At 39.9% G+C, this 18,773-nt stretch overlaps 1 protein-coding gene across 2 annotated transcripts in view; it reads right to left on the reverse strand.

Annotated features, from left to right (window-relative positions):
- The window catches only part of COMMD10 (COMM domain containing 10), a 262,491-nt gene that overhangs the window by 20,027 nt on the left and 223,691 nt on the right, over positions 1-18,773 (reverse strand). The window contains exon 6 of one of the 2 annotated variants that reach the window (XM_075179448.1): positions 541-672. The exons of the other annotated variant lie outside the window; for it this stretch is intronic. Within the exon in view, the coding sequence (XP_075035549.1) occupies positions 556-672 (117 nt within the window). The 3' untranslated portion in view covers positions 541-555. Of the gene's footprint in view, positions 1-540; positions 673-18,773 lie in introns of those variants that run through there. 2 annotated transcript variants of the gene reach the window in all.

Here is an 18,773-nt window from a genome sequence, read left to right on the forward strand (position 1 = left end):
ACATCCACCAAACCCAGACTCGCCCATCTCATTGCCATATAGAGAAGCGTGATTCGTCACTCCACAGAACACATTGCCACTGCTCCACAGTCCAGTGTCAGTGTGCTTTACACCACTCCATCCGACGCTTGGCATTGGTCTTGGTGATGTGAGGCTTGCATGCAGCTGCTTGGCAATGGAAACCATTCCATTAAGCTCCCACCGCACAGTTTTTGTGCTTACATTAATGTTAATGGAAGTTCGGAACTCTTCAGCTATGGAGTCAGCAGAGCGTTGGCAACTTTTTAAGCACCCTGCGCCATAGCAGTCGTTGACCCTGCTCTGTAATTTTATGTGGTCTTCCGCTTCGTGGTTGAGTTGCTGTTGTTCCTAAACGCTTCCACTTTCTAATAATATCACTTACAGTTGACTATGGAATATTCAGCAGGGATGAAATTTCATGAACTGTCTTATCACAAAGGTGGTATCCTATCACAGTACCACGCTTGAAGTCACTGAGCTCTTTTAGAACGACCTATTTTGTATCCCAAATGTTCACAAATGGAGACTGCATGGCTAGGTGCTTGATTTTATACACTTCTGGCAACGGGTCCAATTAAAACACCTCAATTCAATAGTTAACAGGTGTGGCCAAATACTTTTAGCCATATAGTGTATATGGCACCACAGAATCTGCAGCGCCGACATCAGCAAAAAAACCCCGAAACAAAACAAAATAAAGATAAGTAAAGGGCGGGAGAAACAACAGAATCAGTAAAAATCAATACAAGAGACAATAGAGAAAGCAACTACATAAGAAGATACAACTAGAACAGAGGAAACATTACAAAGAGGATAAGTAGATAGGAGGTAAAAAGGGCCAAACTTGTGAGGGTATGAACATGAAAATGTAATTTTTATCAGTAACCTTGTGTTACGAATAGCAAAACATATTCATTGAAGCTATAAAATGAATATTAACTTAGCAGATCTTTACTAACATAAAGAAACATCTACATAACATTATACCTGAGCAGTCCAATTTTGAAAGGATATACAATTATAATCCAGCAAATGACAGCATTGCACAACAGGGGGCAGCGCACGGTGTAGTGATCACATAGCCACACCCCTTCTGCGCCTGCCTCCTGTTCTCCCCTCTGGGATCTTCCAGAGGGAAGCAAATTCAAGTTGACAAGCATGTGCTACCCAGATCACTGAACCTGTGTTTTATTGGCTTATTCTGTTGGTCACCGCATAACATAGCAGGTGTCAATAAAGATTGGTGGGCATAACTGTTCTCAAATAGCACAGCATTGTTAGGGCCTAGATCAGGGCCATAGTTAAGGTGGAGCGGCATGTGCCACCACACAGTTTGCAAGGCTGAGGGTTGTGCCAGCTGAGATATGAGTGACGTGTGGTTCAGGACCACTCTGTCACAATGACAACGATAATCAGAACAGCACTAAGCTACTCCTTTCAGATCACCACAATGCTCCTGGGCGCAGAAATACATAAGGTGCTGAATGGAGGGCGCATGTCATTACTTTCTCACTTTCCCCAGCACTGCTTCTAGTACTATGTGCTATGGATCAGAGATCTGTTATTCCCTTCCTCTCTCTCCTCCCCTCCCACTTCAGAGACATGAGTTGATTGGTGAAGGGCAAGTGCCTGAATAGAAACAACTGGATAGCAGGTAAGCGGGGCTTTTTGGGGGTGGAGCTGGTGGGTTGTATTAATTGCATGTGGGTTCTGGTAGGAGCAGTAATGTTATGTAGGGGTATTAATGTTATGATGGGGCTGGTAGGGGTATTAATGTAATGTGGGTTTGGGGTATCTATAGATTGATTTTCCTTGCAAACCGTTATTCCTCTGCTGAGCCACTCTGTCAGTCTCTACATTGGTTGCATGTATTTCAACGAATCCAATTTAAAATTCTTCTACTAACATATAAGGCCATCAACAAAATTGCACCGACATACATTTCCTCACTTGTCTCAAACTATCTCCCTACTCGACACCTCCGTTCTGCACAAGATCTGCGTCTCTCTTCCACTCTCATCACATCCTCCCATTCTCGGTTACAGGAATTTTTCCGGGCTGCACCCACTTTGTGGAATTCCCTCCCACGCACAGTAATACTTTCCTCTAGTCTTCAAACCTTCAAGCGTTCACTGAAAATACACCTCTTCAGACAAGGTTATGATATTCCTCAAGCACCATCTTAATTTCCCTAGATTACCCTATTACCATCCTCTACACTGCTAACGCAAGACAACAACCCTTTGACCAACATTGCAACACACACAACTCACTCAATATTTTTACCTTTGCATTCTAGCTGGTCCATTGTGGAATATGATGCAGCACATGCCCTTGTGTTTCAAACTCCCATTGTCTTATAGATTGTAAGCTTGCGAGCAGGGTTCTCTTATCTCTCTGTCTGTATGTAATACCCAGTATTGTCTTATTAATGTTTGTTCTCAATTGTAAAGCGCTACGGAATTTGCTGGTGCTATATAAATCAATGTTGATGATGATGATGATGAATGTGGGGACAAATAAATATTATATGTTCAGACTCATTGGGGGAAATTTGAATGTAGTAACTTGATCTTGGGAAGGTTGGGGAAAATAGGCTTATTTACTAAATGGGAAAGCTATATTAATTTGGTGCTGGTGGCGCTGGATAAGTCTTTTCCCATCATCATATTGCTATGGAAATCATTATATTTCATTACCCCAAAGCGGCTTAATGATGGGGCTGACACAAGGCTCTTTTTGCGGCCTTCTCAAAATCAGCCTCACCCTTTTGGGGTCTGGTATCTTCAAGTACTCATACATTGCAGATGATTCGGTAATAGAGGACAGATCACCAATGTAAAGGTAAGGGGGTGTAAGGATTCATTTGTAACATTTTACACCCAGAAGTTTGAATTATCCTTTAACACGTATCTCTACTGCAGTTCACATGCAGAATATTCAATTACTGCAATTATACATAAAGATATTTGGGTAACACTGATGCTATTTCATGCTAGCATTGCCCAGTCTCTCCTGTTACCCATGGTAAAACCGGCCACTGCTTTAAATCTGAAATATACTAAAGCAATAGGACACAGTTGAGCATCCTGGAAAACATATCAGCCAGAAAGCAGGCGCTCAGAGCAATGTTTTTCATTGATTCATTCATTTAGAATGGTTTGTTTTCATTAATACAGCACTAGTTATGTGGCCATCAGGCTTTGAAACATAAGTGCTCATACTTCAAAGGTATGAATGAATTTATATTGACTTAAAAATCACATAATCTGCTCAATTTGAATTCAAAGGAGCCATCTCTCCAAACACCATAAAATATAAATGAAAGGCAAAGAGGAGATGACTGTAACACGAACTATCACTTTATGCTATGATTTGGTTTAAGTCTCTGTGAGTTTAATGAAGATATTCCAACCCCTGCCGCAGGAGCTTCAGCCAACTAAGAATAAATAACTAGTTTTCTGACGTGGTGAGGTGCGGTCGTTCTATCTTGAGTAACAAGACATTCTTGTAAAATTAAACAAGGACTTGCATTTAGGCTACATGCACACAGGGGTTAAATTAGTTTCTCCTCCGTTCTGTTTTTGACAGCCGAACAAAGGGAAGACGGAAGCTCACACTGGGATCATTGATCTCTATGAAGAGATGTTGGTCAGAGGAGGGATGGGGAAAGTAGAACATGCCTGCTCTGACATCTGTTGTGGGAAGAAGGGTGCGTGCACTGCATCCATGTCTCTCCATAAAGGATGATGTGTCATGGGCTAGGCACTAAAAATTGTTTAATGGTTGCTCTTGGTGACGGTGACAGAATTGGTCACTGCATGATCCATAAAACAACAAAATTTGGCTGAGATCTAGTTGAATGGTTAAAAATGCATGATCTAAGCATTCCTATACAATTTATCAGCCGTATAGCAATTTTATGCTCATGACAAGTTTTATACTTATACATAAGCATTCAAGCTATCTATTTATAGCCAATACATTTTTTATTTTTCTGTAGAAACAATTTGCACCCTTGTTTTATAAATACAGATAAGGCAAGGATAACTAGGACTAATAACAAGAACAAGTTGGGGCCACTAATCATCCCCACCCACTTCTAAGGGATCTGCTTTTCACTTTGGGCATGTGGTCAGATTCACAATCAGTGTATTGGCGCTATACTCTGGGGGTGCAAGCATGCTGGGAGCACTCGTGGAAGTGTCCCTATTCCTCTGCACAATTAGCCACATACTGTTAAGTGCCATATAGAGTCAGCATGCAACCATACAGTTTACAGAGGGGGCAGCCTATTCTTGTGCACATGCATGCTGTTGAGCCCACCTCCACTGGGTGCACGGTTCCGGAGCGCCTTTCATTCTCCACCTGCTTTCTTCACTGTTAAGCTGTCTGTATCCCCATGTGTATATCGATCACCCCCATCTCTGTCTCTTTCTTTGTGTTTGCCTCTCAGTCTCCAATATTGTATGTGTTCCTCACTCTTCCTATGTCAGCATCTGCCCCCCCCAGTGTATATCTGTCTCCTCCTTGTGTGTCTCTTTCCTTCTCTGTGTGTATGCGCCTATCCCTCCGTTTATATTTGCATATGTCTGTCTCCACATTGTGAATATCTGTCCTTTATTTTCCCCATTGTGTGTCTGCCTGTTTCCCTTTACCCCTCTTATCATATCTTTCCCCCACCACCCACTTTTCCCATGTCCCTCACAAAACCACTTTTTCTCTTGCCCTGCACCTCCCCCTTTCTCTACTCCCCTTGTCTTCTTTCTCCTCTTCTGCTGAGGTTGGTAAAGTCCTGGTGGCACACCCGCGTCCGACTCCGCATAACTGAAGGTGAGAATTGCAGGTAAGTACAATAGTCTGACTTTAATTATTTTTTTCCGAGCTACTGAATAGTAAACATATGATACATTATGGGTCCTATTCATCAAGTTCAAAGCCCAATTTAGGACATTTACATTGGTGTCTGTATCTTAAGCAAGCACTTATATTACTCTCTCTCTCATATATATATATATATATATCTATATCTCCAGCAATCAAACCTTTGTGCCTTTGCAGATCTTTGGACTCAAAGAACCAGCTGTGCAGGAGATCACTGGTTTTTAGTACTTAGTGGTTATAATTCACATTTTTATATATTAAATTAACTAAATGTCTCTAATTCTTTATAACTTAAAACTAACACTTGTGTACATTAGGAAACACTAACTATAATATTATATATTCTGTCATTTACAAAATTTCAAATGTTGGATTTTGTTTATGGCTAATTAAATTTTGCTAATGTAAGAAGATTAACAGCATTGTAAAAAGACAATCCAGTCCCATTTGTAAAATGCATTACCAAATTTGTGATTTTTTTACAGTTTTTGTATAATGTGAGGTTCCATTGGGTCTGTGTGTAAAATCTTTTACTCTACTACACTAGTATTTATGCAGGACTTACGCCAGAAACCTCTTTTCTTCTCTCACAGCCCTATTCCATGTCTGACTCAGTCAGCCATGTGAGTGCAAGCTCATACAGCCGGCATCCTTCACCGATTGCCTTTCTTTCAGTCTAAAGACTTATTATTTCAATTAAAATATGAATAACACATTTAATCATTACAAGTGAAGTTGTGTCACTTTACCTGTGAGCATGTCGTAGGTTGGTTTAAAGAAAAAATGGGAACAACGAAAAAATAGGTCAAATTTCATTGCGTGTAAAAATAAAATGAAATCTATTTTTTGTGCTTTATTACAATCTTCTGATATTTATTGTCAGTCCTCAACGAATGCTTCGTTGTGAAGCCATTTTAATAGTCAACTCATTGTGGATTCCACATTGTAAAATGTCATTTTACTAAGTTACAATGTGGGTGTTCCTGTAATGCAAAGGTTGAGAGAGAGTAGACTAAGGCAAATCTATGATATATGAGCAACAAGAAATGTATTCATTAATGGCAAATCATCCTGTAGAAACATGGGCCTTTTTAAGGGGTGAGGCATACTTTAACATGAGTTGTGCTTAAATAACTGATTAAATAGTCACTAAAATATCTTGCTGTGTATTAAACATTAAACTCTGAATAACCCCCCTCGCCCCCACCCATTCATGTTTTTTTTTTATTTTTAAGTTTCATAAGTCCAAGGGGATATTGTAAAAGAGAATATTTAATAACTTTGTATACTAAATACTGTCTGAAATAAAATGGGACTTTGAAATGTTGGTTCACTTTAAATATAACTGGTTAAAGTAGTGGTCTAATAGTAAAATGCACACACCACATACAGTATTGGGAGCAGATTAGGAGATGGACACAAACAACCCGGGGCCCAGTGTTTTTGGCTTACAATCTTTATCTATGACACTGGGGTCGCCACTGTTGTAACGCCCAGATAAGAGGACACCTTCCTGCTACCTAATGTATGTATTATCTATTTACACAGGGCATTGGGCAAGAGAGACCTGGATAAAGAACAAGTCCCTCGGACTGTTCCAGTCCGTGTATATTATAGTTTATAATAAGTGGCATGAAAACACTGCTTTTTGTCAGTCCTGTCTACTGACACAGGTACATATAAATGGGGTGAGGGTGGGACGGGTTTAGGAATAGATGGAGCACAATATGGTCTCAGTTACCTATCCAAAGAACATCAGTGTGTTTATGTAGTAATATAAGAATATTCTATCTATAAACACAGACCAAATGAGATGACTGTAAGGGGCATATTTAATTGTTGGTGTTTCCCGCGGCGTTAAAAATATTACCATTATTACGGTAATTCCAAGCCGGATTTCAGCTCGCAGGGCCCTGAGCTGCGAGCTGAAGGTACCATAAGAACGGTAATTACGCGCACTATTACCGTAATGACGGTAATAGTGTGCACGCCGCGTTACTTTTTCCGAGTAACGCCAACAATTGCATATGCTCCTAAGGGTGTAAGTGCCAGTGCAAAATCCACACAATGTTTACAGGAGCTGAATACCGCATACTTTTGTATGTCATTTCCCTATAACAACAGAGCAGACTGGTGCATGAGGAGGATGCCAAGATACTGGATTTTACAATTCTAAACCACAAAATAACATAACTCATGTCATTAATGTGCTTCACATGTTAAATGCATTGTATGATTGTTGGTGATGGTTTGTCTTCATGTACTTTGGTATTTTGCATTATAGTTTGTCATAATAATTGTTTCTCGTTGAATTACACGTGTAAGAAACACATTTCAATTAATACTTATTCCCAGAGTTATGAATAATTAATGTTCCTGCAGTTCCATTTTTTTATTATGGTCTTTGTGTTATAAATATTACGCTGTATATTTTTCTTGCTCTTTTTTTTAAGCTAGATACTGCTGACCTGGATCCTTACTTGTCATTGATGTAATATTGATCTCATATTTAATGTCATGTAAAATGTATTAGTTGAAATCTAAAATGTGCACTAGAAGGTTATGAGATGGTTGGACCTGCTGCTCTTATTGGACACAGACAACCTGTCTTTGTAGATCCCTCAGATGGAATGGTTAATACTGGAGCTTATTTCTTATCCTGCTCTCTTATTCTCAACACTGCATACAAATCTATTGTCTGACTTCTCACCATCTTTTTCTAGAGCATTTGCATACTTCTGCCCTGTCGTGCTGTGATAACAGAAATTATTTATGTAAATCCGTCAGTGTAAAACTCCAATATGTGCTGTTAAAAAACTGGGTTGCTCAAACACTTGTCTATCTTTATATTCCTTATCTAAATATATTTTATTCAATGAGATTAATATAATGCCACCAGCAGAATTAAAGAAGTGCTGATTTCATAGTTTTCCCTCATATGCAACACTGACAAGGTATATTAATCTGACTGCAGAAAGATATATTTTGTTGCACGTTCATGGATAACATTCTAACATATGTTATTTACACCTAGAAGCTATCTTACAGGACAACAATTCTGCATAGGGAATCACCTTCCTTTGAAGTGCACTGGTATAACTAAAAATAGCCATATTTGCTTTGCTCAGTAGAATGTAAATCTCAACAGACCATAAAGTATAACTGCCTACCAAGTAGAAATATGTAGGTGGTAGAACATGTTATTATGACAGACACCTAATACCCATAATATCAATATAGTTGATCTTTGCAAGTGTGATTTATATATAAGGGCGGATATCGGACCATTTAGTAGGTCTCTGCTAAAGGAGGGATCTACGCTAGGGATGGTCTCTGTGCAAGGAGGTAATGTCTGCATCCTCATTTGCATTTGAACTGGGCCCCATGTCTTCCATCTATGCCAACGATCCTGAGTGTGCTGTTCAATCCCACTTTAAACATGCATATGCAGGGTAATACCAGAAAATTACAATAAAATGTATCCATCTAGCTCTCCAGAGTATAGGGATACCAATATGTGTAGATTCAGTTACAGACTTACAGACTTATAGGAACATAAATAGGGAATAAATTGTCCTCACCTCCAATAACTTCATGTAAGGACCTCCACTGATATCGAACCCGTTCCCTGCCACTAGACCATGCCCCCATATGTTGCAATGTAAAAGGATTACCATACAAGAGTTAAAGGATGAAATGGGTAAAATGATTAGAGGTCAGAGATAAACAATGGCTTTCTATTCACTGTTTCCAATAGTACTTCAATATTTGTATTTTTGGTGGGTTTCATGTCGGGAGACTCCCGAAATCTGGGTAGGTCTCCCGGAATCCTGGGAGAGTAGGCAAGTATCCCGCATCCCGCAATTTGCTAGCCAAAACAACGCGATTTGCAGTTAATTGCGTCATTTTGGCCCTGCCCCCACAACACAACTTCGCTTTCGTTGCGGGGCAAAATGACACAATTGCCCGCATCCCGCCCCCTCCAGTGACGCCCCCTGTCCGGGATCTCGCAGACCTCACTATTTGAAAGTAGGCAAGTATGGCATATCATGATTTGAAAAATAAAAGGAATATGAAAATATTAAGAATAAACTAGTCTACATCTATACTGTTGCTAAATTGATACTAATGGATAGAACATTCACTTTTACAGTGAACTTTCTAGTTAAACCTCTATGAGGGACCCAGGTTGTTAGTATTATATTGTACTTTTCTACAAGAAGAACATTTAAGTACACAACCATATGGCCTATTTCTGTAGCAGATATGGTGTATACATTACAATTTTACTGACGCAGTATTATACATGGACTTTTTTTTATATAATCAAAATAATGCATGTCATAGTTCATTTGGGAGGCGGGGTAGCACAAAACTAATATTAGATTTCAAGGCACAAATGTTCATTTTTGTTCTGATCAATGAGGAGAGTTAATCTAGTTTAAATTGCACCATCTTTATTGGACATAGTAATGCATAGGTAATGTTATATATGACAAAGCCCATCACCTCACACACATTTCCATACATGCTTTGTTATACATTTCTGTCACAAATTATTAATACTCTGCTTTATTAGACTGTATCCTATTTTTGCATTTCTTATATGAATATACGGTACCATACATTGTCTAATATAAAAATTTTATGAATTATATATATGGAAAACTTCCCTCTATCTACTATTAAACATTATATCTAATATTATGTTTTAACAAGAAATGCTGTTGTTTTTCTTTCTACAGATAACAAAAACTGCACTGAAACAAACTCAATAAAATAATGTATTATACAAAGGAATAGTGCAAAAGGCTGCCCTCATCTCTAACGCTGCACACTATCTATCTGGCAACACTAAAGTACATCTAACAGCAGTTAGAACAGAATTGGCTGTGTAGGACTTTGTACATAAAGTTAGCCAGCTGCATTGCTCACAATTGTCAAAAGTGGTTCTTGAACTAGTTTGTTGAATTGGATGTAAAGCTTGAAAATGTGCTGGAAATTCTCAGAGACGTTACATAGACTGAAACATCTGAGCTACCTTCAAGCGTGGCGCTCAGGTTTTAGAGAGTTTGACCATGTTCAAGCTGAAATGGCTAATTGTATTTTGTTTTAACGATTTTCCATGCAAATGAGAAACTTCAAACACAGCAATGTTCACAGTTAGAATATAAAAACATTATAATATGTAACCAATTAATCCTGACAAGGGAACAACTGGTATTTGGAACTTGTGTCTGAGATTTGCCATTCAAGTAAAAGACGGTCACTGCAGCTGAACCTGGTGTGGTGCATGGTTCTTCAGAGGGAGTAATGTATTAGCCAAACTCTAAGTGAACTTTCTTCTCTCCTCCCTACACCAGTCCAAAATGCAATGGAGGAGAGTTGGAACTATGTTTAAATTATGTTTCACTCCCCCTTATGTATAAAATTGACAGAAGTGAGGTACATAACTTTTTACACATTTTGTTTCTTTATCAGAAAATGGGAGTAATGTGCTACTTGGGATTTACTTCTATGTGACAGTAATGCCTAGAATATCCTTTTTTTGAGCAGCTGAATGTCACAGTGCTGTTTTAAATAAAAATGTTAAAATACACTGTCTGCATTACAAGTTACCTCAATTTGAAGCACTGCCATTTTCTACTATTGTAGAGTATACCAGCCGTGAAAAAGTTATATCGGTCATCTGTTGTGTCTTCATTACAGTAAGTACCATTTTTTATAAATCGGAAATACTGCAGTCGGCATTATTTGGTCGTTATATTGGGTGTCGGCATTCCAAGGACCAGTAGAACCCAACCTGTACTGACATTGTATTCAAATACATATACTGTAATATGGAGTTGATCCCCCTTTTGCAGCGATAACAGCTTCCACTCGTCTTGGATGACTTTCCACAAAATGCTGGAGTGTTTCTGTGGGAATTTGTGCCCATTTATTCTGTAGAGCATTTATGCGATCAGGCACTGGTGTTGGATGAAAAGGACTGGCTCCCAATCTCCTTTCCAATTCATCCCAAAGGTGTTCAATGGGGTTGAAGTCAGGGCTCTGTGTGGGCCAGTCAAGTTGTTCCCCACCAAACTCATCAAACCATGTATTTGTAGTCCTTGCTTTGTGCACTGGGATACAGTCATGTTGGAATTGAAAAGGGCCTTTCCCAAACTGTCGCCATAAAGTTGAAAGCAAACCATTATGCAAAATGATTTGGTATGCTGAAGCATTATGATTCCCCTTCACTGGAGATAAGGGGCCTAGCCTAAACCCTGAAAAACAGCCTCATACCATTATCCCTCCTACACCAAACATCACAGATGGCATAATGCAGTCAGGCAGGTAACGTTCTCCTGGCATCCGCTAAACCCATCTGACTGCCAAACAGAGAAGCATGATTCATCACTCCACAGAACATATTTCCACTGCTCCACAGTCCATTGTCGGTGTGCTTTACATCACTCCATCCGACGCTTGACATTGGTCTTGGTGATGTGAAGCTTGCATGCAGTTGCTCGGCCATGGAAACCCAATCCAATATTCCCGACGCACAGTTTTTTGCTTACATTAATGCTAGTGGATGTTCGGAACTCTTCAGCTATGGAATCAGCAGAGCCTTGGTGACTTTTATGCACCATGCGCCTTAGCAGTCGTGGACCCCGCTCTATGATTTTACGTGGTCTTCCGCTTCGTGGCTGAGTTGCTGGTGTTCTTAAATGCTTCCACTTTCTAATAATATCATTTACAGTTGACCGCGAAATATCCATCAGTGATGAAATTTCATGAACCGTCTTATTGCAAAGGTGGCATCCTATCACAGTACCACGCTTGAAGTCAGTTAGTTCTTCAGAACGACCCATTTTGTATCACAAATGTTTGCAAATGGAGACTGCATGGCTAAGTGCTTGATTTTATACACCTCTGGCAATGGGTCTGATTGAAACACCTCAATTCAATAATTAACAGATGTGGCCAAATACTTTTGTCCACATAGTGTATATACTGTAAAAAAGGGAGGCATTTAGCTGGCAATATGCAGAGAAAGCATGCAAGCAGAGTAACACGTTTGTGCAATAATGCACCTAGTTTAAAGATAAACAGGTTGAAGGCATATGTGTGACAAATAATTGTTTAAAGTTTGGTTTAGCTTACATCCTTTGAAAGTGTCTTTTCCCACAGCAAACTGACAGGGTGTGTCTGAGTTAGGGCAAACAGAACCACTGATGGGAGTTCCCTCTTAAAGGGAAGGTGGGTGTGTCACCTGTCCATCAAGCTATGGCTGTGGGAGGAGTGTCAGGTATAAAAACCTCTGTTTCACTATTCAGTGTGACCGTTGCTGGAAAAGCTGTCTGGTCTTTAGAAAGCTGGTCTTTGTCTAGCTAGTGTTTCAGGTCACAAGAAAGTGTGTGGAATCTGTATGGTGTCAAATACCTTTACTATCCTGACATTAAAAACAAAGTAAAAAAGCAGGAAGTTGTTAGAGTGTGTTCTCTTTACCTCTCCCGCTCCCATCTCGCTACTTTTTGATCTATACGAAATGCTGCAGCTAGATTAATCTTCCTCTCACCAGTCCACATCTGCTCCCCCTCTCTACCAAACCTTACACTGGCTCCCCTTCCCCAATTGAATCCTCTTTAAAGGACCTCTCCAACTCCACTATTCCCTACATCTGGAACCTCATCTCCATACACACTCTCTCCTGCCCTCTCCGGTCAGCCTTTACTCTCTTCTGGTAACCACATCTCACTCCTTTATCCCCCATGTGTCAACCGTTTGTCTGCCCCTTTCCCTTTAGATTGAAAGCTCTAGTGTACCGGGCCCTCACCATCTACACTGCGCACCTCCTCCTTGGGCTCTCTGCCCACTGACTCCACTACTCTATTGTCTTTGCACTTATTTCAGTGACTCTAAACCTGTTAGTTGTGCCCAAGCTAATGGACACAGGTTTCAGACTGCACTGAATATACTCCTTGCACCACAGTAGCTGTGTTGAGAGTAGTAGTGTAATTTGTTTACTGTATTGTACTGTTATATCATGTAGTGTCTTATTGTTTTCCCTCTGCACAGTGCCACAGACCTTATATGGCACCCTATAAATAAAGGTTAACAATAATAATAATAATACATTTTCATCATGGCAGCTCAGATGGCATGGCGATAGAATAACGATAAATGACAGCGATAAAAAAATGACTATTTTTGTTGCAATTAAAGGAAGTTTGATAAATAGCCCTTAGACTATTAGCAGGAAACAGCCAGCAAAATGAAGCTACTGGCTGTTTCAAAAAGTGGTGTAAAAATAATCAGCACAAATCTAGAGACTTCAGGAGCAAGGTTCGATTTTCTAGACTGGCTGCAGTAAAGATTCAGATGTTTTCATAAGACTGATCACTTTTAAGAGCAAGAAGCACAGGTGTAAGGCAGTAATAGAGGACTGAGCCGTGTGCTAAACAATCAATAAAGTCACCAATACAAATATCTTTTTGGCAAGGTATGGGGACTTTTAACTACATTAGCTATAGTTTTTCTTAAAAACAAAAAAATAAACATTGCTGAAATTATATCCAAAATTACTTGTTGGGTGAATTGAATGTCTCTAAGTTAGACTATTAAGAATTAAATGTTATTCCTATTTTGTGACAATGAGTTCATCAGCAAACCAACAGGATGGATAGAATTATGTTAGTACAATGACATGAGCCTGGGCACCGCAAACCCAGATGTGGTGATAGGTTAAGTGCCTTTGTTAAATATCAGTGGAGATCTTCATAGAACACATTGCTTTTTGGATAATTTAAGCTCATTAATTATAAAAACAAACAAACAAAAATGCAATTGATAGCACGTGTCAACACCACAAAAATGCTGTACAGTTTTATTACATTTCACAACTAACATTGCTGCTTTAACAGCACGGAGACATCCAGCAGCAATGAAGAATAATTTATTTTTATTAAGGGGAAACGTAAGACAAATAATTAAACACAGAGCAGCAGCACTCGTTTATGGTCACTAAGAGACTTTCCAACACATTTACCCTGGAGAACAATGCAGAAACAGATCTCAGTCCACTTGGCACTGTTACACTTACAGTCTGGGCTGAGAGGTGATAATTAAGTGTGCAGGGAGAAATGACTACTTTCAGCCACCGAGAGGGATTCCATTTATACCACTGGGCAGTGCTGCTTCACATAGCTGCCGATAAGTAATTCTCACAAAAGAGAGAAGGGAAAACATTGTGCGTAATACCATTAGCTTACTTTTTATCTACATAGACGGCCTTGTCGTTTTATTTATTTTTTAAATCTGTGGTTTGGGAAAATTAGCTCAAGCGCATCAAAGGTTATCAGGACTGAGCTGCCAACCTTATGACTCTTTATTCTGGCTGCTGTGTGAATTACTGAGGAGCAGAAGGGTCTCAACATTCCGACATTTCATTTGCAGTTCCCTGTTTAAATCAGTACTAGATGGAAAGAGTCCGTCACAAGTTGTGATATCTTTTATTAAATCAACAGTACATTTATTTTTATTTATTTATAGATAACATAAGAAATATAAGTACTTGAGTGTATGTTAGAAATGGGTGAATTAAATCTCCTGGTCCTGAAAAGCTTTAAAGGAACACAAAAGCGTGCTGGTTCAATATCCTTAAACAAATGACGTACAGGTTATGTGTAAGGCTAAACATGAAAACTACTGCACTATAGTGTTCATATACCGCTGTTGACATAAAGTTAGACAAAATAAATTATGGAAAACACTTGTTTCAATAACTGGATTTAGTACAAAGGGCGGTGTGTCTGTACCTAGAGGCAGCAGAGTGTTCAGAGGGAGGTATATCCTGGTTCTTATTGAGGCGTAACGCATGTTTTGCACTGATCATCTCAGTACAGTGACGCCAACTGCTCTCTACAGAGCCACCTATATAACACTGTGTAATCTACCTAGTGTTTTTTTTTGTTTGTTTGTTTTTTAGTGAATATGCTATTTAACTGTGGGAATTTATGCCATATGTGTTGTTACTGCAGGCAGGTTTACTTATATTAATGGTGTACTGAAACGAGTTTGATAACACCCTAACCTGCCTCTCCTTTTGTTCCTCACAAAATGTGGAATATAACGTGTACTTTTTATAGATCATTTTTTGTTCCCCAGCTCAACAGAGTACAACTGCAGTGTCTAATTACATGTGAATAAGTGGACATTGCAACCATGCCTATATAAAAGACTTTGTCATTCCGTGTTACCCATTGTAAAAACGTGTTTGTTCTTAATTCAGTGATGCTGTTATGCTTTGTTCTCAAATTGAAGCCAGGTGGGTTATGGGTAAGGATCAGGTGGTGTCCAGGATACAGGTGAGGGGACTAGAGCTGCATTCATTCTCCCCCGCCTATCTCTAGAGGAAGCATGGAACAGCTGGGGACCATGTGACATCATAAAGTAGTGTACGGGGTTAATTTCAGGAGTGGCTGACTTATCTTATCTTTGGAGGTGGGGGAGGTCAATTAGTATCTATTGTCCTCCACAAGACTAGTGCAGACATTTATCTGGAACCCAGCAGGGGAGCCCTGGTGGAAGCACAGCTCATTTCCACTCTCCAACCCCCTGATCCACCATCCACCAAGAGGGAGAGAACCAGGTGTTTGCCCAGGGAGGAGAAAGGACTGTGAAAATTTGACCCTGCATATAAGGAATCACTCGAGGGGAGGAGTGATGTTCATTCTGAGGATTGAAGGCTGGAAGCTGCAGAGTGGCTGGTTTGAGTTGCCGTTCTCTACAAGTGGACTACATCTGCAGATCCATGGGTCTTAAAGACAGGACAGCCAGGTAACTGTAACTCCTTAAGCTAGTGGGGTAAGGGACAGATGATGTGATAAACCTGCCTGGCTTTTAAGTACTGTTTGTATATAAGATTCTAGTGTTGTTTTTATTACATAAATGCACTGTTGTACTTTTCTAACTACATTTGCCTGAGTGACTATAAGAAACCTAGAAGGTACTGGGTAGGCTTCCCTGGCATAGTAAAGCCAGTGTGAAGTGGGTAGAATTGGGCCATAAAACCTGGTATTTTCACAAATGGACTCTCAAAAAGTGCACAAACATACTTACATACTCTCCCTGAATTTCCGGGGGACTCCCGAATTTTGGCTAGATCTACTGAAGTCCTGGGAGAGCAAGAGATCCTCCCGCATTCTGCCCTTTCTAGTGAAGTGGGTGGGATGCAGGGCCTCAATGAGATGAAAGGCAGTGAATTGCATAAATTTGGCCCACTTACTCTCGGTGACACAATTTCGGCTTTGCGCCATGGGGCAGGCCCAAATGACTAATTCTCTTGGAGGATAATTAGAAAAAGTATTTACGCAAAGGGTGTCCCAATTAAACTATAAGCAGATGCAATGCTACTGGCACCACAGAGGAAATGTACCCTCTACCTCCCAAAAAAAAAGGGTGTCTCCATACCCAAATGCACCCCTGAGAGAGAGAGCATGTAATGTACCTATGCTCTGTACTGAATCAGTTTCCTGTGTGCCTCACAGTTATTCTGCTGTGAGTTATAGAGAAAGCCCAGGAGAGGGTATGGTGCAGGGAGAACTTCGTATTAAATCTTTCTATAGCCAACGGGATAGCAGAAGATCCTTCTTTTCTTGTTTGTGACTAAATACATACTGTGATGCATGCAGGAGCCATATCTCTAAAAATCTGGAAGCATCTAATCAGGCCATTACACTGCTTTTAAATGCAAATTAGACAGTTCTAGTACAATTTCTGCATACTAGAAATCAATGGTTCTCGAAGGGAGAGATTCAATTCTGAAAAAATTCAAGTGGGGTGTCTCTGGAACGGGTGCGAGACAAGTCGTGCAGATTTTTATCCCAACAGAAATATCCCTCATTTTTGTTTACGCCCCATAAAGGTGCCAGCAAATATGAACGGATGTTTACCGTATAAACGGTAAAAATGCGCAGCCGCAATGTTCCTCAGACCATTGTGGCCAAATGAACTCCCCCCAAAGCATCAGTTTTTAGTGTAAATGTGTGCAAGGGGAATATTGTGCATATTTATTTTGTTGTACGTGTTAACCTTACCTCCCAACCATCCCGATTTGAGGGCTCTGTTCCACCATCCTGATCATGACAACTTTGTTCTGATCATTGGGAAGGTTGGGGGAGATTCTGTCCAGATGCATGGCAGAGCAGCGGAGAATGGGTGCTGTGTGCACGGCAATGAAGGGGTTTGGAGGAGAGGGGAAGACCAAATGGGGGCAGCCTAACGCTTCTAAAGCCCTTGGCACGCCCCTGGGGTATGTGGTCACGCCCCCAGAATGCCGTGGCCATGCCCCCAGAATGCCATGGTTACGCCCCATTGCACAGCCGGAGGGACAAATGTTGGGAGGTATGTGTTAACTGACCTTATGAAAAAAAATAAGATGTGCAAGATACAACATCCTTTGCTGACATAATTATTACCAATAAAGAGCCATTTAATATGCATATAGATACAAAAAAAGCAAAAAACTAAAAATAAAACACAATTACAAAACTTATGTACACAAACACCTGAAGTTTTTTATGTAGATAATTAGGTATACATTAAAATTTCCTTAAAACAAACTAGTTAGTGAAAATAACAGAAACCAATTAATTCTGGCGGCTGTATCCAACAGAGATAATATGATTCTACCATAAACTAAACAACAGGTGTGTAACATATGAAGGTGAACTAATTCCAATTCTACTTGGGATTTGAAGGCTGCTACTGCACATTGTAAGGCTCTACTCTCAAAGGAAAGCTTTTCCATTTGTTACATCTTGTGTTTTCCACCTCTGTACTGTAAAAAGGCAGCTTCTTGATCTCAGAATTACTGACATCAGACCTCTATTTATTGCCCTGCACTTGTCTGCATATGAAAGAGATACTTTACTTAATCAATGTGCTAGCACCTAAATCAGAACTGCACTATAATTTTCTGCTGAAACCGTACAACCGCATAAATCTATGACACATCTTACACTGTATCATCTTACATATCCATACAGTGAAAATTCCCCAGCAACACTGCCGTGAACCGGTAAAAGAGCTGCTATTCTACTTGTACATAAAAATGCAAAACCTCAGTTTCACACATTTGAAAATGTATGACAAGCCACCAGCCACGTCAAGGTGCTTCTGCTAATAGGATGGTTCTACCTCAAAACAATGAGAGTCCCTATATTGGGTAATACAATATATTGGGTATGTACTTTAAATTGAGAGCTAACTTACCAAGAGGCACCCCAGGAACCTCCATAGGGCAATAGAGGACCAGCACTCCCCATCAGCTTCTGCTACCAAACATGCCTCTCAAATAACAACACAGAAATGGAAGTTGCTCAATCAAGTTATAGGGTCACAGCAGTGAACCAGAAAAAGAGTTGCTATTTAGATCTGCACAATATCTTTCTGCTTTAAACTGTACAAGTGTATAAATATATGACACATCTTCCACTGGAAGCAAAATAGAGCTTTCTGTATCATCTTATGTATCCATACAGTGACTATATATCACTTCCTTATAATTTCACTTAAGAGTTTGCTGGAGACCCACATAACTTAAGTGGAGGAAGATTTCATGGACAATTTCTTGGACTCAACATTAGGTGCTATAGTTGGCACATTATCCCAAGAACACTATCCCTTCAGTGAAGCATGGTGGTGGGAGCATAATACTATAGGGATGTCTCTCTGCTTCGGGGACTGTAAAACTTGTCAAAATCATCATCATCATTTATTTATATTACATCACTAATTCCGCAGCGCTGTACAGAGAACTCACTCACATCAGTCCCTGCCCCATTGGACCCTACAGTTTAAATTCCCTAACATACACACACACA

Source organism: Mixophyes fleayi, chromosome 1 (genome assembly GCF_038048845.1).
Source record: "Mixophyes fleayi isolate aMixFle1 chromosome 1, aMixFle1.hap1, whole genome shotgun sequence".
NCBI lineage: Eukaryota > Metazoa > Chordata > Amphibia > Anura > Limnodynastidae > Mixophyes > Mixophyes fleayi.